The 26195-nt window shown below is 52.1% G+C and overlaps 1 protein-coding gene across 2 annotated transcripts; it reads left to right on the top strand.

The window, feature by feature from the left end:
* Positions 1 to 24182, top strand: ADAMTSL2 (ADAMTS like 2). 2 transcript variants are annotated; one of them, XM_032200623.1, is made up of 19 exons: positions 1 to 67; positions 1525 to 1636; positions 2253 to 2395; positions 2973 to 3048; positions 3474 to 3576; positions 5203 to 5348; positions 5447 to 5570; positions 6503 to 6583; positions 7524 to 7699; positions 8597 to 8939; positions 9622 to 10003; positions 14518 to 14621; positions 16215 to 16341; positions 18314 to 18527; positions 19883 to 20038; positions 20950 to 21120; positions 21241 to 21417; positions 22420 to 22564; positions 23451 to 24182. In XM_032200623.1, the coding sequence occupies exons 2-19, from the start codon at positions 1526 to 1528 to the stop codon at positions 23567 to 23569; spliced, it is 2898 nt and encodes a 965-aa protein (XP_032056514.1). In that variant the 5' UTR covers positions 1 to 67; position 1525; the 3' UTR covers positions 23570 to 24182. The 2 variants fall into 2 exon arrangements, with proteins under 2 accessions (XP_032056514.1, XP_032056515.1); XM_032200624.1 differs by lacking the exons at positions 1 to 67; positions 1525 to 1636; positions 2253 to 2395; positions 2973 to 3048; positions 3474 to 3576 and having other exon boundaries at positions 5234 to 5343.
* The last annotated feature ends 2013 nt before the right edge of the window (positions 24183 to 26195 follow it).

The raw sequence follows: 26195 nt of genomic DNA on the forward strand, positions 1-26195 counted from the left end.
AGAAGAAGAGGAAGAGGAGGGAGCGGCTGGGGCTGCCGCTGCTCCCCGGCACCCGCAGCATCGCCAGGTACAGGGAAAGGGCTGGGGGTAAGGGGGGGGGGCGAGAGCCGAGGCCGTGGTACCCGGTGGGTGCAGCCCCGGGGGCTCCATCCTTTGCCGGCTCCAAATTCTCCGAAATGCCCTTTTTTAAGCTTTTTTTTTTTTTTCTTTTTTTTCCTTCCCCCCCTTTTCTTTTTTCCTCCCCCTTTTATTTATGCATGCAAACTCTTCGCCGAATCTCGGGTATTTAAGCATGAAACTCCTCGCTGAGTCTCTCGGATAAACTCTGAGCAAGCCAGTTTATTGGCTTGCAATCAGAAGTGTCTGGGAGCCTTAATGAAAACCAAGTGTAAGGCAAAGCGCAGCCACCTGTCCCCGGCATCCCCGGCCAAGAGCTCCGGGCTTCAATTAATCAACGGAGCCGCGATTTGGAAAGTGTCTCCCGCGAGCTGCACCTCGGTGCTGGGCTGATAGCAAAACCGAGCTGGGACCCGGAGCCCCTCTGGGGATTGCTGCGAGCCAGCCACCAAAAGCTGGGCAGGCGCTGCCAGCACGTCTGCGTTTCCCAAACTGCTGCAAAAGCCTCTGTGAAAAGAAAAAAGGAGGAGGAAAAAAACACTCTTTATGTTGCAGCCCTGCGGTCGTGCCCTGTCTCCCCAAGGAGCAGCCTCTCTCCCACCTCCCCGCTTCCCCAAAATCCTGTCTAGTTACTCCTCAAAGGGAATTAGCCTGGAGGAGACTGTCTGCATCTCTCTTACAGACGTGCGCTGCTTTGATTGCCTGGAAGCACGATTTCCTGAAACCTGCCTGCTCCTGGCTCTCGCAGCGAGGCTCACAATAAAACGTATTGTGGTTTTGAGCTGGGTTTTATTTAAGAAAATGCCATTCTGGGTTATTCTCTTTCATGAGACAAATGGAGAAGCAGATGGAAGGCTGACACTTGGGATACTTCACTTCAGCGCTTTAATTGCGCATGGTTTCTTTTCTATAAGAACAGGCTTCTCTGGGAATTAGTGTAGAATAAATGAAAAGAGGGAAAAATAACGGCTGCTAATTGCGTATTGTTTTGTCTGCTTATGAAGCCTGTAAGTGGGAATATTGAAATGCATTGCTTTTCTGAAAGCCAGTGACACTTCTTGTCACTCGCTGCCTCCTGTGCAGTGCCTGCTTTGGTGTCAGCCCCGCTCCTTCCCCAGGCAGGCTCGGAGCCCAGCTCACGCTGCTGTTATCAGGTGTAGCCCCTGGGAACCAACACGGAGGTGGGATTTGGAAGATAGCAACTGAGATGGGATAGAACCTGTCTGTGTTAGTGTGGCCTCTAATTAAATAGAGGCTCTGGATCAAGTCCTTGGAGTCACTGGTGGCACTTAGCTGACCAGGAATGCTGAATGAGATGTGCACTGGGTATCCCGGGCTGCAGAGCAGCCTCCTCACCCCCTGGTCTGGATGGGGTCTCGCTCAGCGAGGTGTGTGGTTGCTTTCTAGAATGAAGATCCTCAGGTGGAGGTGGAGCAGCATCTCCTGCAGCGCCCAGGCCCAGCTGAAAGGTGCCCTGGCCCTTCTCTTCATGGGCAACGTTGCCTTTGTGATAGCTCAGGTAAGCGGGTCACCTCGCTGGGGGTCTCTAGGCTTCAACGTGGTGCAGCACGCAGCAGGCGGTGGTGATGCTGCCAGCAGAGCAGCTCCATTGCCCCTGACACTGGGGTCACACCAGTGGCAGGAGTGGGGGGTGTCAAGGACCCTCCTGAAGTGACAGCCCTGGTGGCACGTGTATGGGGAGTGCATGGGCTCCTCCAGCCTGCCATGGGCATCCCGTGCCACCACGGAGCAGATCTGCAAGGGTTTGCTTCAGGTTCTGGCTGCCACCAGCTCTTCGGCTCCCTGAGTTCACTGTGGAGCGAGAGCAGACGTGGGGAGGGGGGTGAGGGTTGTCTGGGAGCTTGGTTTTGCCGACTGAGCTGAACAATGAACGCTTCCCTTCCCAAGGAATCCTAAATATTGCGATTTCATTCCAACTCGTAATGAAAGCACAATTGAAAAAGCAGAATTTCTTGCAAGAAGGGAGTCTCAGGCTTGACCTCAGCTGTGAAGGGAATGCCTCTTAGCCCTGGGGTGGCACAGTATGGGCTGAGAAGGGACGGGTGGGCTGGGCAGGCAACGTGGGGTGAGCACCCAAAGCTTTTTCTCTCCCCAACCCGTCTGTACGTGAGCAGGACGTGCCACAGACCTCCAACAGCCTGGAGGAGGGTGCGGATGTGACCGCTTACTGGTGGGGCGAGTGGACCAAGTGGACGGCGTGCACGAGGACCTGTGGTGGGGGTGTCAAGTCCCAGGAGAGGCACTGCCTGCGGCAGAGGTACTGCGCTGCGCTTCGTGGTGGGGACAGGGGGGGCAAAACCTCCAGTTCGTGTGCTGGTGGGTCTGGCCCAGGTCATTGCTCTGTAGATAAGCGTTGGTGAAGAGTTGTTGGCTGGCAAACCCCACTGGAGCAGAAGGTAAGAGTGCCTGGAGTATCTCATTACTAGGAGGCTGTGTCCTGGCTGTCCCCTTTGGGCTTTCCCCGAGGTTTCTCCTGCAGGATCGGCGCAGATGGGCAGCGGGTGCAGCACCGTGCTGCTCTCAGGGCTCCTGGCACAGCACCGTGGTGTGGGGCTGGATGGGGGCTGCTGGTGCCAGCTGCTCGTGCAGGGCTCTGCCCTGTTGGGGTGGCTTCCCCAAGGCCCCCAGTCCCTGAGGGATGCTGTGACAAGCAGCTCATGGTACAGGTGGCAAAGCCAGCGAGACCTTTGCCTTCTACTTCAGTGAGACCACGGTTTCACCATGTGGCTCTGCTACATGGAGCCAGGTCTCCCAGAAGCAGGGGACAAATGTTCTTTTTAAAGGGTGAAAGGAAAGGTCTCTGACCCCTGTCTAACCGTTGTTTCTTTATTCAGAAGAAAGTCAGTGAGTGGGCTGGCTAATAAAACTTGCACTGGAACATCCAAAAGATACCAGCTCTGCAAAGTACAAGTAAGGATATCCTTTTTCTCATTGGTGAAGTTTGATTTTTTTTTTTTTCTTTAAAGAAAAAAAAGAGAAGTCTTGCTTGCTTCATATGGCATTTCTGTGTCCCTTGGAGTGGGGACACCACTTGTCCTGTAGCTGTCACCCCACCGCCTCTGCAAGCAGCTGGAGCTCCATTCTCTGGCCCTTGTCACCACTGTGCTGGGGGCTTTGGGTCCCTTTGTGTGTGCTGGGGCCATAAAACCCAGCAGGCTGCTCTTTGCCATCTCCCCAGGGGGTTTCCCCAGCTGTCCTTGCACTGGGAGGAGGAGGAGGAAGATGTGGTTCCACACAGGGCAGGCGATGGAAAAGCTCCTTGCAGCCGGTCGAGATGTGCCAGAACCCTTTCCCACAGTCTGTTTTCATCAGGATGTTAATGTATCCCGTTCTAGGAGTGCCCTGCAAACGGAAGGAGCTTTCGAGAGGAGCAGTGTTCATCCTTTAACTCCCATGTGTATAATGGAAGAACATATCAATGGAAACCTTTATATCCTGGTAACAAGACATTCTTTGTGTGTTTCATAATGCCTAGCCAAAATATTTTGATAGTTATGATGCTATAGACTGCAGGAAGGCTCCTCCTCTGCTGTTTTAAAGTGATTTTTCAGAGACACAATCAGCTGTCTCCCAAGTTCAAAGGAGGCTTTTGCAGCTGCAGGGTTACTTAAAAAATGAAATAACAAATATATTCATGGCTGAATCCTTCAGTCTGTTTTGGTCATCGCTCCCAAGGACCGGAGCTGAAAGGCTGGAGGAGGATGAGAGCACGGGGTGATGCCCTGTGCGGGCAGGGAGGGTCCAGCTTCCCCAGACAAGTGTCCTTTGAGCTGGGGCCACTGCCTCCCGGTGATGCCTGCTGCCTCCCCCGCAGCTCCTGAGCTTTGCCAAACGTCACCGAGATGAGGTTAGGCAGCTCAGTCATCTGGGGTGAGCGACACAGAGCTGCAGGAATAATTTAGGAGTCAGACTGAGGTTTGTTTTTTCACTTATTTATTTTTAGGCACCTCATGCCCATTGGATTCAGGCTTTTTTTTTTTTTTTTTTTTTTTTTTTTTCCTCTGGGACCTCAGGCAGTGGCATGTAGGTGTCTAAAAATAGAGACGGGAAGTTTTCTTATTTCAGGTGTCTCTGTACATACCCAAGAACAATTAATTTTGCTTCATGAAGTTACTTGTTGCCTCCTTTCAAGTGAACCAAGCCCCTGTCTCGCCAGCCTCTTGGCAGGGGTGGCAGGGCTTGGCTGCTTGGCTCTGACTGCTTGGCTGGCTCTGTCCCCTTTCTATGGCAAGGCGACAACTTCTTTAAACGTAATTCACTACTCGAGATGATTCACCGGAACAGTTACAGTGAATTGTTTTGTTTTTTAGCAGGCGTTCACGTGGCTCCCGGGGGATTTGCAGGATAATGTTTTGCCATTGATGCTGCCTTGCTTGGGTGCGCAGGCCAGTGGGTATATCGCTGCTCCCTCCTTGGCGGAGTGTTAATGCTTGGCGCTGGATTGCTGGTGCAAACGTGAATTTGTCGCTTGCTTCCTGTGGGTATTATAAAGTGTCTGTTGGGCGCGGGTCTGCTGTGCCAGTGGGTGCAGCCAGCCAGCTGTCTGCAGAAAGCAAAGGGCAAATGGAGTCCAGCTGGGGTGAATGATTATGAAAAAGCTCTTACGTTTTAAGCTGCTATGGCTTGAATATAGCCTTGTATATCTATTTAAAACAATGAATGTCTATGCTAATGTAACTTAAGTATTAAATATTGATGTGTGAACATGCATATGTTGTTGTGTAATGTATGTATCGCTACTGCAAGCCCTTGCACAGAGTAGTGGCATCCTCAAGCGGGTGCTGGCGATGCCGCTAGCATCAGCAGCTGCATCTGTTGCTGGCAAAGTCAAAAGCCAAAGCCTGGCTGTGCAAAGGCTTGCAGCAGCAGGCTGTCACGCTCTCAGAAGCACAATCTCCTGTCCAGCCTGCAAGCACAGGAGGTTGTAGCTCTTGAAGCGCTGGCTGCCGTGCAGTTGTGTTGTTGCTGCCATTGTTTAGCTTGGCAGCGATTCTTTGACATTGGTTGGATGAAAGTTATTGTTTCTGCTGTTTTTGAATGTGTCTTTATATCCTTTCCCCTTAGATGACTATGTTCACATTTCTAGCAAGCCCTGTGACCTCCATTGCACCACTGTGGATGGTCAGAGACAGTTAATGGTTCAGGCTCGGGATGGAACATCCTGCAAATACACTGATTTCCGAGGGGTTTGCGTGTCTGGAAAATGTGAGGTTGTTAAACATTATAGCAAAAATATTGTTAGTAGCATTCAGAGAGTTACAAGGGGTGCAATATTTGCCTGACCCTCAGTACTCTGTGCCTTTTCTAGCCAATTGGCTGCGATGGCATTCTGTTTTCCACCCACACCTTGGATAAATGTGGAGTTTGCCAAGGAGATGGGAGCAGCTGCACTCATGTGACTGGGAGTTACCGGAAAGGAAACTCTCATCTTGGTAAGGCTCTAAAGGTTCCTTTGCTTTGGGGCAGAGGGCTTTTTTAATTGCATTTGTGTTTTTGGTTAACTGCTTTCACTTTTACTAAGTGCACTGCCTCAGCTTTTTCCTCTGCATGTTCTTCTTGTGTTGATGCCACTTTTAGATTTGCGCAGGGAAGCCCTTCTGTAAAAGCGGTAATTTCTCATGACATTTCTCAGAAATACAAAATCTGTGAATGGTGCAACAGGGTTATGCAAGAGGCTGCTGTCTCTGATTTAGTTTGATTTCCCATGACCCAGTAAAACCAGAAATAAATGCCTTGTAACAACAGGAAGCTAGGGTGTTTTGAAAGACCGGGATTTCCGAAATTAGCGTGATGTAAAGCAACAGAACCTAGTCGTCCTAAATATAGTGGTCTAATTCGGGAATAATGATTAATGCTCACTGGGGACCAGTTAACACAGAGCAAGCTGAAGTAATTGCAGTGGTGTTAGTAGGATTTGTCCCATCACTTACCTAGCACTAGGCAAAGGGGAACTGGGGGAGAAGCAGGCTGTAATCTTGCACTTGGTGGGTCTTGTAGACCAACTAGCATAGGGTGTCCTACCCCAGGACTGCTTCTCTAGCTAGCAAAGTCTTCAGACATGTTCTTTCACCAGTTTATTTAAACTTCATATTTGTGCATATAAGGATTGCATCCTTTCCCTCTCTTGACTGCATTAACCCATCATAAAGCAAGATTTGTTGCGTACGCTCTTTTATTTTCTATTACCAGTAAGCTCCTACTTGCAGCCTAACAGTTAACATTAATCTCCATTAAAATCTGTAACTCCTGTAAGTCTCTGGAACAGAGCCAGTCTGCTTGCAATATTGCAGTGCTGACTACTGAGCATTTTGTTCAGATAACTCGTTAAAAAGTTCTCCTTTCATTAATCTGTAGTTTCCCGTAGGCTATTCTTTGGTAACGCACATTCCTGCTGGAGCAAGGGATATCCAGATAGTAGAACGGAAAAAATCTGCAGATGTTCTGGGTGTGTATAACCTCTTGGTACTTCCCTAGAATGCATGTGTATGCTAGCTAATACTTTTTTCCAACGTGGATATGAATGTAGCTTTATTGTGGACATGAGCTCAATCCACAGTCAGTGTAAATGACCATGTCGTATGAGCCAGTGCGTTTCTCTTCACCTGGGCTGTGTATTTTGGCATTAAAATGATCAAAATGCAGAGCTGTTGGTCAATATTATTGAAACAATTAACAAAATATGCTAGTGCTGGGTCATAGCCTGGTGACTTCACCTCTCTTGTGATCCCCGTGATCCTTCCTAGCTTGGGGAATGCGCAATGCTCCATGATGGCACTACCCAGGAGATGTCTATGGGCTGCCTCATCAAGTGCTGGTGGCATGAGGCTGATCTCTGATGGAGGTGGCAGAGCTGCTCAGGAAGGGTGTGGACAAACCTGGCCTTGCCCAACAGAGGCTCATGTTTGCTGCCGTCATGCTCTGGTGCTGCCTCAGAGGCTCATGGCCATGTGTAGGAAGGCTTGGATAAAAAGGGCTGCATTTAGTACAGGTCCTGGGCTTGCTCTGGCAGAACTGCCTTGGGCCAGTGCTGGGCTTGGTGTAAGTAGTTCAGGGCTCCCAGAGAAGCAGCTTCTGCTGCCAGCCCCCGGCAGTCTGCTTATTGTCTGCGGATCTGTTCTTATTTAATGGTTGTGCTGAGCCGGGGCCTTGGGCCAACACGCCCAACAGCTTGCAGTGTAAGGAAAGTGTGGCCCAGAGCTCTGGGCAAGGACTGGCACAATAAATGTTAGAAATATATTGTGATGTATCTGCCACAAAAAGCAGGAAAAATGTATTTTGTTACTCTGACGCTCCAATAACTTTATACCCTGAATAAATAGTGGCAGTATTGTATATCTCTCATCACAGCTGATGGAAACAATTCTTATTCTTTCTCACATTTTAAGCTGTGGCTGATGAAGCTGGCTACTATTTCTTCAATGGGAACTACAAAGTTGACAGTCCGAAGAACTTCAACATTGCAGGCACGGTGTTCAAGTACCGCAGGCCCATGGATGTCTATGAGACTGGCATAGAGTATATCGTTGCCCAAGGACCGACAAATCAAGGACTGAACATAATGGTGTGCATTGGCTGTTTTTGGGGGGAGTGATGGGAAAAGCTGCATTGGATCCTGGGGGGTGGCTTCACAGCTCCCCTGGGAGCATTCCTTGCATGAACCTGTTTTATTTGCATTGTTAAATAAAAGCCAAGGCAGGGCTGTGAATAATGAACATGGGCTTGGTAGCCCCTCTCTGCAGGGAGAAGTTGCCTGAGGCACTGTGGGGGATTTCTCTTCTTGGTGTGTTTCATCAGAATTACCTGCTGCAAAAAGTGAAAATAAGAAATTGGGCCAGCTAGCTTAGATAAGTGCACAAACTTTAAAACTCTTTTTTTGGAAGCAAACCGTCTAAAACTAGGCAGATAGAGAAAAGTAATTTAATTGGCTTCTGGGCAGCCAGCCAGAGCCCCACTCCTGCCATCTTCTGTGTAGCCACGGGCTTCCCTGAGGGGGAAGGGGTGGTGGCTTGGGTGCTCAGAAAGCATGAAGTCAGTTAAGGGGTGGCAGTGCCTGAGCTGAGTCCCATACAGGGGATGTAGTAGCAGAAGGGGTATGTCCCCCTTGTTCACTGTAATGCCACAAAAAGGGGGTTGTGCATATGATGATGGTAACTTGTGATAGGTCTTGGTGATTGCTCAGAGGCAGGGGAAGGAGTTCTGCCTGGGGCTCCCAGCCCCAAGCTGGGTCTGATCCTGGTGTGGTGATGCAGAAAAAAAAAAAAAAAAAAAAAAAACACAAAACAACAACAAAAAAACCTTGAATAACTGTGCTATGCTCCAGCTGTATGAAGCTGGCAATCCAAGGGAAAGCAGTTTGGAAACAGCAAGGTGGATGCTCACCAACTGTCAAGTCCAAGATGAATCACGAACTTTGTGTGCCAGTATTCACTGCATCCGTTAACAATGTCATGTTTGCTAGGTCTGGAATCAAAATGGCAAGAATCCATCCATCACGTTTGAATACACTCTCCTGAGGAAGCCACACTCAAAAAATCTCCAGCCCATCTACTACACCTTCTCTGAGTCAGATAGTGAAGAAAGCAGAGAGTTTGATGGAGACGTGCCATTGGGCTTTATCCAACACAACGCAACCTATTTTGGGAAAATCTCCAGGGAAAGGATAGACTTGGAGAACCAGGTGTTTGGAAGACAGGACACGGAGGAAGATTTAAACTTGAGCAAAGGTCAGGAAACCAATGAGGTCTATGAAAGAGCAGAAACAATTGACTGTGAGCCAAAACTGAAGGGCAAACAACCCAAAGGTAAGGAGGAGACTTGGGCCTCACCGTTCTGCTCTCAGAGCTCTTGTTGAGAAATGCTCTGTTTCTGACTCTAGTGATCCTGCTGGTTCGTTTTTTGGAAACCTTGGAAAGTTCTTTAAAACGTGTCTGCTCATAAATCCTCTTTGCCCTTCAGGTTCTGGTTTCTGGCGGGTGGGGGGTGGCCATGGGTAAGGTCTCCCCACCGGTGCCCTGCGGTGCTTTGCCTGGTCCCAAGGAGGGGAGGGAGCCCTGGGTGTGCAAATCTCCCCCTCATGGCCTCCTGTCACCTCCCTCTTATCCACAGCCCCAGCAACCTCCTTCCCACCCCAGTCCCTCAGGCATCCCATCACCAAACTGCCCCGGGGGCCTTCCCTGCATGGCTGTGTGGGCTCGGGAGCTGGGGGCAACTTCTTTCCTACCTCTGCTACTGCTTGGGGCAGTGCTGCCAGGAGCCAGGCTCCTCCTTGCGCCTCACAGTAGCAAGGTGAGGCCTGAGGAGAGCTGTGGACTCTTCCCAAGTGGGTGCAACTCCATGAGGTCCCCCAAATCCCCTGCTCCTGCCTCTAGCCTCTGACAGAGCTCAGGCTCTGGTGTGTCCCTGCTGCTCTGGGCTGCTTTCGCCTCCCAGCCTGAATGCATTTTGTGGTTGTCATCGTTGTTTCCCCTGTTGGCTCCAATCTAGATTCAAACGTAACCAGGTCTACTTACCAGACAGACCATGATGACAGAGACTTCGACCCCAGGCTCACCTCCAGAGAATTCCTTTCGGAGAACGCCATCACAGACAAGCTGCTGGACAAGTCCTCCGACTCGAAGGAGCTGGTGCTCAACATGACCATGAACAGCATCTTCGCCCAGGGAGACCCGCTCAACTCTGTGGGGTCGCACATTGACAGCCTTTATGTTGACTATGAGGACACGGATGGCCTGGTGACCTACACCATCAACGGCACCTACATGGAGCTGAGCAATGGCAAAGCTGTCAACACGTCTGCAGAGACGCCCTTCTCAAACACCACTGTCACCATGACCAGCCCTCAAGGGAACAGAACCCACAAAGCAAGGTAGGAGACACGTCTTTCTACTCAATCCTATTTATTGTTTGTTCTCAACTCTTAATAGCACTGTACTCAATGCAGACCCCATTGCATGGTTTCTACCTGCTTTGGAAGCCAGAAGGTAAGTGGGAGTAGGATGCCGTAAAAGCTTTCCACCAGGGGTTAATCTGGAAAGAAAGGTTTGGGAGCAGAAAGTTGAGAGATCTGCTAAGCAATAAGAAAACTCACTGCCCTCCTTAGTGGGGGGTGTCAGCTATTCATGCTGCTGACTGTCAGCACGCTTTTGGCTCTTGGCCTGCTGTAACGTGTTATTAGAGCCATGGCCATAATGAAGCTTCTCTTCCTTTCTTCTCTTGATGTCCTGCTCTGACTTCCCCAGGCCCCCTCCTAGTTCTAAAGCAGCAGAAGTTGGTCTGGCCCCCTTCTGTGCCCCCTGTTGACTGCCTCCCATGGTCTTCCTCACTGGAGTTGGCAGGAACGTGCCCACATCAGACCCTGAGGCTAGACCTGCTGCTTACTTGTCGGCTGGAGAGGCACAGCAGAGCTAGAGCTTTGTGTAGGGCCTGCAAAAATAGTCTGGGTTTGTCGGCTTAATGGAGGAAGATACAGTGCAATTAGTCATTGCTTTGATAAGGATATCAAAAGCTCTCTGGCAGCTTCAAGTGGTTAATAATAGACTGGCACTTCACATCTCTTTGATGGCTGGTTAGAAGTGGTAGAGTTACAAAGATGCAATGGGAAGGTTTAAAAAAAACAAACACACACACAAAAAAAAAAAAAAAAAAAAAAAACACACACCACAACATAATCTGTCGTCAGCAGCATAATTCATCTGGGCTGGGAAGTCTCAGGATAGTGCTTGTCCTCATGTCTGAGTGCCTCCTGAGTAGCCCTGGGGCTCACAGCAGCACGTTCCCAGCGTGGGCTTGCAGGGACAGACCAGCTTCTTGGGAGCCATCAGGTCCCAGATCCACAGCTGTGGATTCAGGTCCCTCCTGTTTGTTTTGGGGTCCCCAGCACCCAGGTCTCCTCCTGGCTGTGCTGCCCCAACCCCTCTGTCCCCCAGCTCCCCACAGGGAAGCTGTGGGTTGTGTTGCTGAACTGCAGGAGATGTAAAACTCTGAACAAACCCTCTCTGGCTCTAGTTAGCTGTATTTACCTAGAACTTATGCTAGCTTATGCTAAAGAAGCTTATGCTAAAGAAAATGTCCATGCAGCCAAACATATCCACAGACTTCTTAATGATAAGAACACTTAAACGCTGCCAAGGGCTTGTCTATCATCTCTCCTCGTGGCTTGGCTTGGAAAGCCTGCCTTCAGCTGCCAAAGCAAGCATTTCATTAGCACTCTGACAAGCGAGGGCAGCGCTGTCAGCTCCCTTCCTTGTGCTGTGGGGCGAGGAGGGAGCCTGCCCTGCAGCTGAGGTCCTGCCTGGTCCCAGCACCCTCCCTGTGTGGCCTTGCTCAGCACCCTGTAACTCACAGTCTCTGTTTCGGTAGCAGTTAAATGGGGCTGATGCTTTTCTGCCTCCTGGGAATGCAGGGAACTGTACGTGCTTTGAAATTCAGAGCAGCTTGGCTATTGCAGGATAAAACAAAAAAGACTGTTAGTGCCTTGAGTGCAGTTCCCTGTGACGCTTAACAAAAAACCCAAACCAAATAATAAGAAAAAACAAGCAAACCAAAAACCCTCCTTCCGTTATCCCCAACCACCCCTCTATCAAAGGCACAGCTCAGGGACTTAAACCCATTCAGGTCGGGTACCAAGCATTGCAGAAAAAAGCCAAGGGAGGAATGGGAAGAAAATTGCAATGTTCCTTCTTCCCACCAGTCTTGGGAATAAAATAAGGATTTTTTTTCAGATCTAAACAGTAATAGCTGAAAAAGACCTTTTGGCTTTGGAGTTTTGCAGTAGCCAAAGGCTGCACCCAGGGCAAGCAGGAGCTGTGCATGTGGAAATATGACATGATAGCAGGGTATGGGGTCTGGCTTGCCCCCTCTTGCCTCCCCATCCCACCAACCACCAGCACGGTGCTGGAGCAGGAGGTATGCGAGGAGCAGTGGAGGCCCTAGGCTTGTTCCTCCAGGAGGAGGGATGGTAATGCAGAGCCAGGCTGGAGGCACCACCCGGGGGGGACACTGTTGGGGCACCAGGGAAACCTCTGCTCTGAGGATCTACCCTTGGAGAGGGGCAAAACTAGGCAGGGCAAGGCCCTGTGTGCCCCATCTCATCCTGAGCTCAGCCTAGTTTTGGGAAGGAGCTTGGACCTGACACGTCCCAAACCCATCCCTCCCAGACCAGGGATGGAAAGTTGGATTTTTGCTGGCTTCCACTTCCTTAAGTGAAGGTGCTGGAGAGGGTCACCTGCCTGCGGGCTGTAAGCAGCCAGCTGTAGCTGTGCACACAAGACAGGAGACCCACCTCTAAGCAACTTTTTTCTTGAACACAGCCTTTAGTGCCTGTGCCATCCTGCCCCGTTACATCCCCGGAGCCAGCCCCATGGGGCCGGGCTGTTGCGCCCTGGCAGCATCACCACTGGGGCTTGTCCTGCACTGGGGTCATCTCCTGGTCCCATGCACTGATCTTTATTTCTTTCTCCTGTTATGAGGGCTGTTTAGGGAAGATGGGCAGCCAAAACAGCAGCTGCTGCCAGAAAGGGCTGTCTGTTTCCACTGCCCCAGAAAGGAATTTCACTAGAAAGCAGCAACGAGGGCTGTCGGGCACTTGGCACAAGAGCCCCGTGCTTGCTTTTGGTGCTGTTGTCCACATGAAAAATGGAGACAAAGTGCAGGCAGGGAAGAGAACACTTGATGTTATAATAATGCTTGTAAATACATTACAAAAAGAGGGGAAAAAAATAAAGCCTACTTTGTTTGTAGGGCAATGTGCTGCTGTTTGTATTTAGGGAGAAAAAAATGTTATTTGGTGCAGCTTGAAAGGCTAAGAGCTGAACGGTGCCATATGACCAAACGTCTGACCTGCCTAGAAAGAGCTTGTCCCTGTGACCTCATTACATATAGGAGAAGCTCTTCAGGGTCTCATACATTAAAGGGATGAAGCTGAAGGGTTTTCCATCCTCAGATGTGAAATGAAGCTTATTTTGAAGATGACTTTCAGCTGATAATGTGGTGTTTACTTTGGTGCCTCAGAGAGCAGGGTGCAGGGCAGAGGAGCTAGGTCACAGCCCCTTTTCCAGGCAAACTGAAATAATGAAAATATAAAAGCCAGATGTTGACTGCATGTGAAGGGCTCTTTCTGAAAGCTGTCCTGGGGGCAGCAGCCAGCACAGGCGGCACCAGGGCTGCTGGTGGCAGTGGCTGGTGCGGCTCTGGCGGAGCTGTTTTGGCAAGATAAAGCACTACTTATGGCAAGCCGAGGTTGTTGTTTTTTGTGCAAAAATAGCCACATTCGTTTCAGTTCCATTTCAAACACAGGAAGCGAGCGTTTGCCAAAATGACAGGCAGAATCAACAGGGAGAAGGAGAATTGTTTGTAATCCTCCTGGAGGATCATTGGAAGGAGGGTGGGTGTGGAAGGAAATGCCTGGATTCTCACCAGTGTCCTCTTAAAGGTGGATCTGATAGGCTGGACCTGAACTTTCTCTTATGATCACCTAAATAAGGCAATTCCAGAGCTTCTGCTGCCTAGAAATCATATAAGCTGCATATCTTGCCAGGCCAGAGACAGCTGGATGTCAGGATACAACCTTGTCCGCTCTTCCATCAGGGTAGAGACTTGCAGGCTTTGAGCGAAGGTCTGAGAACTTTGTTGTAAAGGTGCAGTATCCCTGATGTGTTACAACATTTCAGGACGTACGCCGCACTGACCCGGGAGAAGCTGCTGTTCTTGGTTTGACAGATGCTTTTTCACATACCAGGCTGAATCTGTTATCCCCTTCCCACTGGGCATTACGCGTTTGAACGTAGCGTGAACACGAGAGATGCAAATCAGGCATCCAAACCAAAACAATCCAGCGAGAGTGGCCCAAGCAACAGGTAGGCGGCCGGCGGGGCCTTTGTGTGCCAAAATCCCACGCCACGTGTAGGCTCGAGGCTGCCCAGCTCGGAGCAGCCGAAAATCCGCCTGCGCTGAGCAGCGCGCGGCGGCGTGCCGGGTCGGCCCCGGAGGCGCAGGGGAGGAGATACTGCACCTTTAGCCGCCGTTACGCCGAGGGCCAGGTGTATTTGAGCAGAACAAATGCAAACTTTTTTGTTTAAATTCTGAACTGTTTCTACTTGTGGGTATTTTTATCCCATTCTCTCTATTTCTAGACAGTGGAAGCTCTGCCTCTAACCGGGCTGGGGATTCTACTTGGGGCTCAGGACAGGTATGTTGTGAAATGAAACGGAACAATTCAAACAAACAAACCCCAAAATCAGAACAACCAAACCCAACCGACAAACAAAGCCAATCCCCTCCCAAACCCAACCTGCTCGCAGATGTCTCTCTCTGACGTGGCGTGTCACGGCTCTCCTTGTAAATGCTATTTTTTATTTTTTTTTTTTTTTTGCTTATCGCTAGAAACAGATTGAAGTTGTTAAGAAAGGGCCAAGGTGTGAGTGCTGCTGACATGTACAGGTGGAAGCTTTCCTCCCATGAACCCTGCAGCTCTACATGTACCACAGGTAGTTATAAGACGCAGCCAAACGCAGCCTCTGCACAGCCGCCGAAACCACCCGGTGTGTGAGTCGCTTTTACGTCTCGTAGGGATGGGAAGGACCTGGTGATGTGCAGGGGATCTCTCCATCACTAGATCTGGTGTAGCACGACCCCACGTCCCCCAGTGTAGTCTTGCAAAGCCGGGGGGGTCACAGCTCAGCCCCCCGAGCTCTGCGGAGCCACTGGTTTGTGCTGCTGGGGAGGAGAGGAAAGCCCCCAGGGTCTCACCCCGTGGGCGTTTTGTGCAAAGCGTTTGTGAGCTGCAAAAAGCTCCCTGCCCGCCTGCATTTACCAGCCCGGTGGGGTCCTAACGCTTCTTGCTGGGTTTGAGCACGTCGGCTCCTTGAACCAGGGCAGACGTGACAGCGAGGGGATTGAAATCTGTGCAGCCAGGCTCCTGCTTTTCATGGCTTTTTATTTCCTGTTCCCTTTTGAACATTCAGGGGGTTATGAAAAGCTCAGCTTCTTTCCGACAGAGTGAAATTTTGAAGATTGTTCGGCTCTGGCAGGAAACAAAGCAGCACTTGGCTTTTTGATTTAGTTTTGTTTCTCCCACCCCTCCTGCTGCTGAGCCTGGTCTCAGCTGCAATGGTGTCAACCTGGAACAGCAACACATCTGCCAAAGCCTGGCCTCTGTTCTTTTTTTCCTGAATTCCCCCTTTTTTTTGCCCTGCAAAAGCTCTGAGCCCCCTCTCCTTTGCTCCTTCATTGGGGGGGGGGGGGGGGAAGTTGGCGGTGTCCCTGGTCCCCTGCACTACTGGGCATGAGCCCTCTGCTTGCTGATGCAGTCCCTGAAATAATCCAGATGCTGTGGGGCTCCTACAGTTACAAGGACAAAGGGCAAAAGAGGAGACCACAGTCTAGGGGATGCCTTTTAGAAAAGCAAATACAATGATTTTATTTATTTTTTTAAGGGTGCCAGGCACCTGCACACAGTGTGCAGGTAGCAGGAGCTTTGCAAGCCATCCTCCTCCCCAGAATCCCATCAGCCGCACGTTCTGGGTCATTTTTGGCTTTTTTGATCCCCTCTGATCAAATCTTCCCCTTGACTGGGACAGGCTGCTCTGCCCAATTTGCAGTCAGCAGGGAGAGGTTCTGCTTAAATTTCTCCTTTCTCATTACCTTTTCCTAATGACACCTCACAGAGAAGCCATACGATGTCAGGAGCTGGAGACCTCTCTTTTTTTTTTTTGTTTTTGTTTTTTTTTTTGTTTGTTTGTTTGTTTTCATGTAAACCACGGGAGCTGCCTCACAGACCCGTTGCCCTAAGCATTTCCTATGAAAACATGTTGCTTGTATGTTATTGGTGGTGAGCCCTGCACATGGTGGCTGTACCCATTTCTGGAGACCTTACTAGTATTGCCTTTGGTGGCTGCTGTCACCCTCCCTGCTGGGCAGCATCTTCCCCGTGGGCAGAAAGTCAGGTTTGCTGCTTTCCCGCAGGAGGAAATTTTGGAAAACACGGGGGAGGAGGGGAAAGGAAAAAAAAAATAAAAAAAAATTTGGATATCAAAAGTCACCAAGCGTCCTCTGTGTGTGTGTATTCTCTTTGAAACCAGGAGTGATGTCCACGTATGCTATGTGTGTGCGCTATGACGGGATCGAAGTGGACGATACGTACTGTGATGCCATGACCCGCCCCGAGCCCGTCCATGAGTTCTGTGCTGGGAGAGAGTGCCAGCCAAGGTACCGCCTCGCAGGGCGCTTCCTCTGCCGGGGATGCATCGAGGGGGGGGCAGCACGGTGTGGGGGGCAGCAGGGATATGGGGCATGTGCCCCTAGTACCCCAGCCCTCCTGCCCCGCTTGCCTGGGCTGCCCTGGGGCACAGCGAGGCTTCCCCTCGAGGGTTGTGGTTTCGGCTGATGGGTTGAAAGCTCCCCAACCTCCTGGTGGTTTGCAGCTTGTAAACTGCACCCGTCCGGACCTGTGCCCTCTTTGGCATCCTAAATGTTACTGGGGTTTGCTTGCAGTCAGAGCAAAGTGTGGAATAGTGGTGCGGACAGGAACCTGTTTTCCTTCTGTCGTGGCTTTTTATCCAAAAAGCGTGCTTTGGGTTGCGGTCCTGAGCCAAACCGTGCAGCTCGGGTGCATCTCTGCTGATTTGTAACACGGGATGTGCGTGTTGGAACAGCAGTCACCCGTGACTGTCGGAGTGAGGACTTGATGAGGTCAGACTGGGGCAGTGCAAAGGGATAAGGAAAGGTCTGGGGCATGCCCTGAAATGGTCTCATTCAGCAGCAGCACAAAGTGAGGCCAGGGTGGCAGCAGGGACCAGGCACAGCCCTACAAAAACACAGAGCGGTTGTTTTCAGCTTGGGTAACTGTGAAGGACAGCTGGTCGTGCTGGAGAGGGTGAGGGGATGGAAAGCACGTGCCTGTCGTGCTGGTGGCATCTCGCCGGACTCTGCACATTGAGGCTGAAAGCCAGAGCAGGTCATGGTGTGAGTGAGGAGAGCACAGGGAGGGGAATGGTGCTGCCGGGAGCAGCCTGGTCCTGAGGGCACCACGAGGACTTTATTTGCACTAGCTTGGTGTTTTCCTAGCATGAGCGTCGTGATGTCCCACTGGTCTCTTATAAAGCCAGCTCCTCCTTGGGTTTGTGCTGCTCCAGTTCCCTGGGCTTTAGCATGGTGAGTGGGGTAGCTGTGAATGCAGCAGGAGAGCAGGTGGATGAAGGAGCTGCTGGGGGCCCAGATGGGGCAGCCTGGTGCCAAGGAGATTCTCCTGTAGCTAAAGCCAAAAGAAATTCTTGATTTGCCTGAAAGCTGTCTGATCTGGGTGGGAAAGACCTTGGTTTCCTCTCCTTTCTGCGCTCAGGTGGCACCTGGAAATGTGACAGCCTGCTGTGGCTGCAGGGTGTGAGGCTGGTGTGCAGGGGGGACATTGTCCACATATCCCCAGGGCAGCCTTGTGACCTGATTTGTTTAGATTTTTAGGTTTTTTATTTCTTTAAATGTTATTCTTTATATCAGAGCTCTTAAAATGCTGCTGTACTACAGAAGGCTTGAGCATAGGAGGCTTTTCCCTTGGTTTAGGAGTCGCTCCCTCTCACAGTGGCAGGGGCAGGCATCATCTCAGAGCAGGTCCTACCTTTTCCATCCTGTCACACAAAGTTTGAGCTAGGCTGACCATGGTGCATGAACCTTTGGGGATCTGCAGGGCCGTGGGGTGAGCCCAGTCCTCCCGTGTCCCTTTGGTAGCATTCCCAGCCCGTAGGCATTACAACACGGATGTCCTGCAGTCGTTTGGGTTGTCCCCACTTCCAAACACGCCAGCCTGCGTCCCTCCTTGGGGACTGACTGCGGCACCCCAAAAGGCACCAGCACCCCTCTTCCTTCCTGCTGCCTGCGTCCTGCTCCTCGTCACCTGTGCTGGCTGTGATAGATGCATCTGTCCCCTCTGTCCTTCAGCTGGTCAGGCAAAAAAAAAAAAAAACAAACAACAAAGAAAGGTTGAGCGTGAGCAAACAGAGAAACGTGGTGGGTTGGGGAGGGACATCAAATCCCCTGTGGCACGTTCTGGCTCTGGGGTTGGGGGGCCGCATGGAGGTGGCGTGGGGTCGTTTTCTCTCTTTTTGAGCAAAGTGATGGTGGTGTGGGTGGTGTGGGGACAGGTGGTCAGGTTTCCCTTGCACAACGCCTCTCTCTCGTCCCGCAGGTGGGAGACGAGCAGCTGGAGCGAGTGCTCCCGCACGTGCGGCGAGGGCTACCAGTTCCGCATCGTGCGCTGCTGGAAGATGATCTCCCCGGGCTTCGACAGCTCCGTCTACAGCGACCTCTGCGAGTCGGCCGACATCACCAGGCCGGACGAGCGCAAGGTCTGCAAAAACCCAGCCTGCGGGCCCCAGTGGGAGATGTCGGAGTGGTCGGAGGTGAGTTTTGGGGATTTTTGCTTCACCTGTGGCCTTCAGAGACTCAGCACGCGGGGACCTCCTAGGGCACTGGCCCCGATGGCTGCACGTGCTGGTTTGTGCCATCAGAGATGGGATGCTTCCCCTCCTGGGAGCTCCCAAAACGCTTCTTGGTCATGATTTAAACATCTCCTTCCCTCCTCAGGCTGGGGAGAGCCATTCCCATCGCGCTGCCGATGGAAGGGCTGGTGCCTTCTCTGATTTCGCAGGATGTTTTGACTTTCCCAGTCTGGTAGAGAAAAGCTCCCTGTGCACGTGCTAGCACGATATTTTGACTGGCGTAGCGAGCTGGAGTGGCTTATTTTACCCAAACCCATATATTCCTCCAGCATGTGTCAGGGACAGATTGCTTGAGACACTCCTGGAGTCGTTTGCTCTTAGCCAGCAGCAAAGCTAATCTAATTTGGATCACATCTGAAGCCGGGTGCCAAGTTGGCTTGGGAAATAGGCATAAAAAAAGAGCACGTTTCAGAGATCTGAGGATTAACATATCAGCGCGGTGCGTCTGAGCGCTGTGCTGTTGACACTTTTCCCTGCTTAACGTTATGCATGGAGCAAACGTGTGTATAGGAGACTGCAGTAACTCAAATCCAGTTCTAAATAATGTCACTGCGCTGCGCGGTGCCAAATTTATCCACAGGATAAAAATCTCAGTTCTGTGGTTTGGGGAAAACATTCTCGAAGGACACGAAAAGCAGCTGGCTGTTCCTGCGAAGGAAGTGAAGGAGATCTCACTCCTGGCCTTAAGCGGCAGCTACAACCTTTCAGCTCCGATATTGGGCAGTTTTGGTGCCTTGGTTTTTTGTTTTGTTTTGTTTTGTGTTTTTTTTTCACCCTCTGGCTTCTGTGGGTCTGGGGGGGGTTTGCTCAAGCAGGGCTGGAAGCGGATGCATTCAGAGGCTGAGCCTGGCTTTGACCCAACTCCATGCCCCCAAAATGCCACAAAGGCTCGGGTGGCCCCCCCAAAGCGTGGCTGCTGGGCTCTCACAGCACCCAGGCAGGATGCAGCCCCTCCTGCACTGCTGAACCTGACTGCTGAGGCTGTTTGGGGCTGCTGTTTTTTTTTTTGTTTGTTTGTTTTTTTGTTTTTTGTTTTTTTTTTCAGGAGAGGGGCAGCTTTGCTCCATCTCATTTTACAGCTGCGTTTAAATGCATTTTCAGTATGCATTTTTATAGAGTTTTAGGTTAAAAACATTAAAATAAATAAAAATCAGCTCCCAGCTTCCATCACCTTTAACCAGACTGTGTTGTGGCTGGGGCTGGGGCCATGCTGTGTCGGGTGGGCGCCCTGCTCACTCTGTCCCCTCTGTCCCCAGTGCTCAGCGCGGTGCGGCGAGCGCAGCGTGGTGACCCGGGACATCCGCTGCTCGGAGGAGGAGAAGCTGTGCGATGCCAGCGCCCGGCCCCTGGCTGAAAAGAACTGCACGGGGCCACCCTGCGACCGCCAGTGGACTGTCTCTGACTGGGGACCGGTGAGACCCTGGGCAGGGGACGGGTGGCACCTCCGGGCTCGCCCTGACCACCCGTCCACTCCGCGCTGCATTTCCTGGGGTTTAGGTTTAGTGGGGCTTGTGAGCACCAAACCCTGCCCTACAGAAGGCTCCTTGCCCATGGCAGGGATGAGCCTGTGCTCCATCCCCATGGGTCAGGGGGGATAGTGGAACCCTGTGCCACCCTGACAGCCTGGCCAGCTCCTGCTGTTGTCACCCAGCAGGTGCCAAAAGCACCCTGTCTGCTGCTGAGCTTGGCAACGCTGATGCTCCATGCCTAGAAAATGAACCTTTAGCCTTTTTCTCCCCTTTTCCCTTCCTGCACACTTCTGCTACAGAGACCCTCTCCATCCCAAGCTATTTTTACGCAGGGTTTTTTTATTCCCTGGCTAAAAATAAGCAGTTTCCATGGCAGCAGCGGGGCTGCAAAACGCCGTGCGTATCAGCAAGAGCGGCCGCAGGAGAGCCAGGGAGCCTCCGCTGCTCCCCTCGAGGCTTGGGGCATGGCTTAAGCAGTGAAGGGGGGACACTGGCAGCCACTCGCTTGGCCCCATTTATCTTGGTCTCTGAAAGCCGCCCCAAGTTCCCCTGTTTGTGGCACTTCTCCTCCTGCCCGTGCCAAGGAGGTGCCGAGTTTTGCTCGGTGCCAGCGGGATGCGACCGCAGGGCACGTTGGCTGCGGGGGTTCCCCGGGGAAGGATGCGCCCAACTTCCCCGCAGCAAGCATGTGCTGCTTTTTTAATCCAAACCCTGAGGATCCCTTGACAAGGTGGGGCTGGGGAAGAGCTGAGCCCCAAGCAGGAGTCTTGGTCCCCAACCTGGGTCATCCATGGGGCTGGGATTGTGCTGCTTCCCCCGCCGCTGACCGCCTGCTGTGCTCGGTGTGGTTTCAGTGCAGCGGCGGCTGCGGGCAGGGCAGGATGATCCGGCACGTGTACTGCAAAACCAGCGACGGGCGCGTGGTGCCAGAGTCGCAGTGCAACCTGGAGACGAAGCCGCTGGCCATCCACCCCTGCGGGGACAAGAACTGCCCGTCGCACTGGCTGGCGCAGGACTGGGAGCGGGTAAGGTTTGGGGAAGGGGCAGTGCTCATCAGTCCCCTCGGGGGGCAATAGAGGAGGACGCTCTTGGTGCTGGGCAGGGATGGGGGTGCACGGCTCTCAGCCCCGCTTGCATCCCCGCAGTGCAACACCACGTGCGGTCGGGGGGTGAAGAAAAGGATCGTGCTCTGCCTCGAGATCGTCAACGGCAAGATCAAGACCCGCAACCCTGCTGACTGCGACGTGGCCAAGAAGCCCGTGGAGGAGACGACGTGCTTCGAGCGGCCGTGCTTCAAGTGGTACACGACCCCCTGGTCGGAGGTAGGCAGGGAGGGGGCTGGGAGCAGCTCAGGGGACCTACTGTGGGGGGAAATTCCCTTCCTACACCACCTGCAAAAAGCCCCGAGGAGCTGGGTGAAGCTTTGCAAGGTGCAGCCCACAAGGGAGCACATGGAGGAGCCCCTTTGCTTTGCTAGCAGCTCAGGAGAGCCTGCCCTGGCACAACACAGGCAGGACTTGCTGTGAACAGGACCGAGAGGAGATGTTTTGGGTTAGCTTTAGCTTTTTTTTTTTTTTTTTTTTTCCCCTGTTATTCTTTTTCACCTCTTTTTCCCTGCACCAGCTTGTAGGAGTGTGGCTGGGGCTGTGCACGGAGCCTGCACTGCAGCTGCCCCACAGATGGGCAGGGAGCAAAGCTGGGGCCCAGCAAGGTGTGGGGTGATGCTGGGGGCAGGCTGGGCTGTCCCAGTCCCATGCGGGGCTCCTCTGTGCCGCGAGCAGGGAGACGACGAGCAGCGAAGGGCTGTTCCCAGCTCCCTAACGCAGGCCTTCTCGTCTGCCTGGAGCTCGTTTTGTTTAGTCTTAAAACCCATCCTTGCAGCCTATAATTAGCCCAAGAAACCCTGCTGTAATCCCCGTGCGCCGAGGCATCCAAAGGGCAGCAGGCTGCGAGCACAGCCCTGGAGCAACTCTGCGCACCCTGGACACGTTGCACAGACCCCAGCCCTACAGCCCCAATCCGGGTGGGGGTCACGGCCACCCTGGTGCCACCGAGCAGCTCTGAGCCAGGTGGTTTCAGAGAGAGGAGGGAGTTTTGCAGCCCCAGGGGTGGGAGCGTGTCCATGGATCGCTGTCAGCCTGCTGCAGACGTCTGAGTGCTGGCAGTGAGGATGGAGCGAGGGGCCAGCAGTGCGACCAGGGGTGCAGAGCTCAGCCCCCTGCCTCGACGGCTCCAGCGAGGGGGGTTTTTTAGCAGGTCCTGGCTCGGCGCAGACCCCCACAGAGCGGGGTTTCTCGCCTCAGCCCTGAATCTCTGTTCTCCAGTGCACAAAAACCTGCGGCATCGGCGTGAGGATGCGGGATGTGAAGTGCTACCAGGGGAAGGACATCGTCCGTGGCTGTGACCCGCTGGTGAAGCCAGTTGGCAAGCAGACCTGCGACCTGCAGCCCTGCCCCACAGAGCCCCCAGGTGAGCCTCCCCCTGGAGTTTTATTTTCCATAGCCCCCCCAGCTTGCTGCTCACCCCAGGGAGGACATAGAGGGCCCCAGGGACATGGTGCCATGCTTTATCTCTATGTAACCCCATTAAATAAAGGGGAGATTTTAAAAGCAGTGCGCTCTAACCAGAAGATAAAAGGGAGCTGTGGAGAGCTGACCCGGGTGGTGCTTCTGTGTGATTCCAGCTCTTGTCTAGGAAGTTTTGTCTGTGCCATTATTTTAATGATTTTTGGTCTCCGAATGTCCCGTGGGATTTGTAACTATCTCATTATCTGACTCGTCTGCTGGCTCAAAGCCCCTGTGATCTTTAGCGAACACGCGGTTCTAATTCTTTAATAGGATTTGGGAATAAGGGTGATGTGGGAGAAGAGCACGGGGGCGGGAGGCAGGTTTGGGGCCGACTCCGGGCCTGGCTGCGGACCTGGGGTGCCCCTGGCTACCAGCTCAGCTTCCCAATGGGTCAGGGGTGCACTGCAGTGTGTTTGGGGTGCCTCAGTGGCTGTGGCAGTCCCTGGGCAGCTCCCCCAGTGAAGAGCCCAAGCTGTGGGGCTGGGACCACGTGCGGCTCCCCAGGGTAGGCGTGATGAAACGTGTGAACCTTGTACCTCTGCCTGGGCTGATGATGATATTCATGGGGAAACCACTCGGCTTCTCCAGGGGATGCTCTGCCAGGGAGCACGGACGTGACCGTGGCAGCCGGGGCGGTTTTCTTTTTGCCAAGCCCACGGTATTTAGGGCAGGCTGTGTATGGGACAAAAGGAATTCATGAACTTGCAATGTTGTTTTTCTTTTTCTTTCTTTATCAACAACTTTTTCCTTTTTTCTTCTCTCCCCTGACCAACCTGCCTGCCCCGCAGATGACAGCTGCCAGGACCAGGCAGGAACCAACTGCGCTCTGGCCATCAAGGTGAACCTGTGCAGCCACTGGTACTACAGCAAAGCCTGCTGCCGCTCCTGCCGCGCTCCCCACTCCTAGTGCGGGGCTGGGGGGGCCCGGCCAGGCTTCTCCCCCCACCCACAGGGCCCCAGGCACCGTGCAGGGCGAGCTGCCGGACCCTAAGGGCGCTTCCAACCATCCTTCCCCTGCCGGCGCAGAGCTGCTCCCCTCCCCTCCCTGGTCATCAGAGCTGTACATAGGTCCTGTATATTTGATTTCCCCCGCCGGCAGCCATTCACCTCTTTTTTTTTTTCCAAGGTCTTGTCCTTTGGTTTCTTTCTGCCTGTGCACGTTTGGGGTTGGCAATAGGGTGGCGTGAGCCTGTTGGAGGGAGAGCACCAGCACCTTTCCCTTGCAGGGGGTGCCTCCTCCCCGATTTATCCCCAAAATCTGAGCTCTCTTTAGCATTTAACACGGTGGGGAGCTGATCTTTGCTAAATGAACTCGAGCCCAGGCCCTTTTTTTTGTAATATGTAGGTGTATACTTTTTCAGAGGATTTTATCTTATAATCAAATGGTAGTTCCATAGTCCTTACAAAAAAAAAAAAAAGGTAATGCTGACATATTGTATATAATATGGAAACATAACTGCACTTTATATCACAAAAAAGACGTGCTCTTTTTTAATATATTTGTTTACATACAGTGAACTTTATCCACATAATCATTAATTTGTACTCATATGTATATTTTAATAAAATTGTCATATTTATGGTGGTATCTTGTTTTATTCTCCAGTTTGTGGTGGGTGTTTGCCCCTGGGTGCTGGAGATGTTGGTGTCAGGGCTACCAGTCTGTGTGCTGGGTCTCTTCCTGGGAGAAGAAGAGCAGCTCTCAGCCCACGAAGGGGAAATGCAGCTGCTCTGATAGCCAGGCAGGGAAAAGTCCCTGAATTTGGGGCCTTTCTGGGCCACTGCTCTGGGGTTTGGGATTCTCTGGGAGTTGGGTCCTGGGTTTATGAACTGCCTGATTTCTTCAGGAGCCTGCAGGCAAAAAGAGGTTTGATACAGTACCAACAAAAAAAGGGGTCCCAAAGGAGGTGGTTTTGTTCAGTGTTTCCTTGGGCAGGGGGCTCACCAAGCATCCCCGGTGTTGGTGCCTGTGCCCTAAGCCCAGGTGCTCTCCCCTGTGCTGCACTGGGATCTCACAGGGGGAGTTCCTGCACCTTTGTGATGTTTCTGCAAACAGCACCCTGCCTTTGAAGGTGCTGGTACACAAAGATGGGCCTCAAAATCCATGGCAAAGTAGTTTATTTCTTTTTTTTTTTTTTTTTTTTTTTTTTTGCTTTTATTTTTTTCTTTGATGCCTGAAGTCCTGTACAATAGTTCACCAGGTGAAGGTTAGAGAAAGTCAATCATTTGCTTAGTTTCCAAGCGACACTGGAAGGAAAAAAAATTAAAAATAAAAGGAAGAAAAAGAAAAGGAAATAAAGGAAGGCCGGAAAGATAAGTACATTCACAAGAAATGCAAAGGATCTGAAGTCTAAATGCGTTTAACCAAACTGCAGTGAGCACTGTACAACCTGGCTGTGCCACCCGGAGCAGGGAGCTGCTCCCTGGAGCACAGCCCGGGCAGGACCAAACGCTGGATATTAAACGTGTACAAAACCAAGCCCAGACCCACCCCCCCCACCCCCCCCAAGAGAAACCCCAAAAAGTCAAAGATACTCTGCAAAGACCGACTTGTACCTCAAAAGGTTTGGTGGGGAATTAAAAGCCCTCACAGCTAAAATGTCCGGATGGGCTGCAGACAATATGGGTACACCGATGGCTGCGGAGCGCCAGCTTTTTTCTTCTCATCCCATCTTTAAAATCGATGCCTGACCCAGAGCACAGCGCTGAGGCCATCAGAGTCCATTTGCAGCCCCTGCACCCTCTGCTGCAGCAGGGCGAGCTGTCCCCCGAGTCCAAGGTGATGCTTTTAACCTGAAAACCTCACAGTCCGGGAGCAAGAGGGTACTTGTAAGACAAACCGTATGCGTGGAGGGAGAAATTGAGCCAGGAAGGGGAAAGCAGGGCCTGTGAGCACCCCATGGACGCACCAATGCAAGGTGCAGGTCCTGCTACCACAGCTGTAGCGATAACCAAACTGCTCCCTCGCTGCTTGGCCAGCACCCAGCACCAGCTCCGTGCCCATGCAGCCCTGGCCGAATCCAGCACGGAGCTGGGGCAGAGCTGGTGCCACGATCCTGGCCAGGGGAAACAGCACAGGAAGAAACACAGAGGTGGCTCTGCCTGAACGTGAAGTGTTCTGACACATCCCTGGGAGGGGAGAAAGTTTCGTGGGTGTTTTTGTATTTTTTTTAATATATATATATATATTTAATTAAATTTATTTTTAACTTTTTTTTTTTTTTTTTTTTTTAATAATAAAAAAGCATGTAAAAATGTGCACGCAGGGGCGTACACACACATACGCGGCCACTCTCTTGCTCTCCCAGCACTCAGCTCCCTAGATTAGAAGTAGCATATGGCGTTATTTGTTGGGGGCAGGCTGGTTATTTGGGGAGGGCAGCTCTGGGTCGTCCCTCCATCTGGAAGCGTTCTGTGCATTGCTCCCACCCGGCAGCGCAGCCGCGTGTCTGTGCGCTTGCAAACCCACCCAGCCCGGCTCCATCGGGCTCAGACAAGCTCTGCACCCGCTGCCCCCAGCCCCTGAGGGTCTC

This window comes from Aythya fuligula, chromosome 19, assembly GCF_009819795.1.
Source record: "Aythya fuligula isolate bAytFul2 chromosome 19, bAytFul2.pri, whole genome shotgun sequence".
Taxonomy (NCBI): Eukaryota; Metazoa; Chordata; class Aves; order Anseriformes; family Anatidae; genus Aythya; species Aythya fuligula.

Excerpts from the sequence above, each read along its gene's own strand:
- ADAMTSL2 (XM_032200623.1), top strand. The coding sequence starts at position 1,526 with ATGAAGATCCTCAGGTGGAGGTGGAGCAGCATCTCCTGCAGCGCCCAG. Across the intron at positions 8,940-9,621 it reads GAAGGGCAAACAACCCAAAG|ATTCAAACGTAACCAGGTCT; the intron begins GTAAGGAGGAGA and ends GCTCCAATCTAG. Across the intron at positions 10,004-14,517 it reads AACAGAACCCACAAAGCAAG|AAACAGATTGAAGTTGTTAA; the intron begins GTAGGAGACACG and ends GCTTATCGCTAG.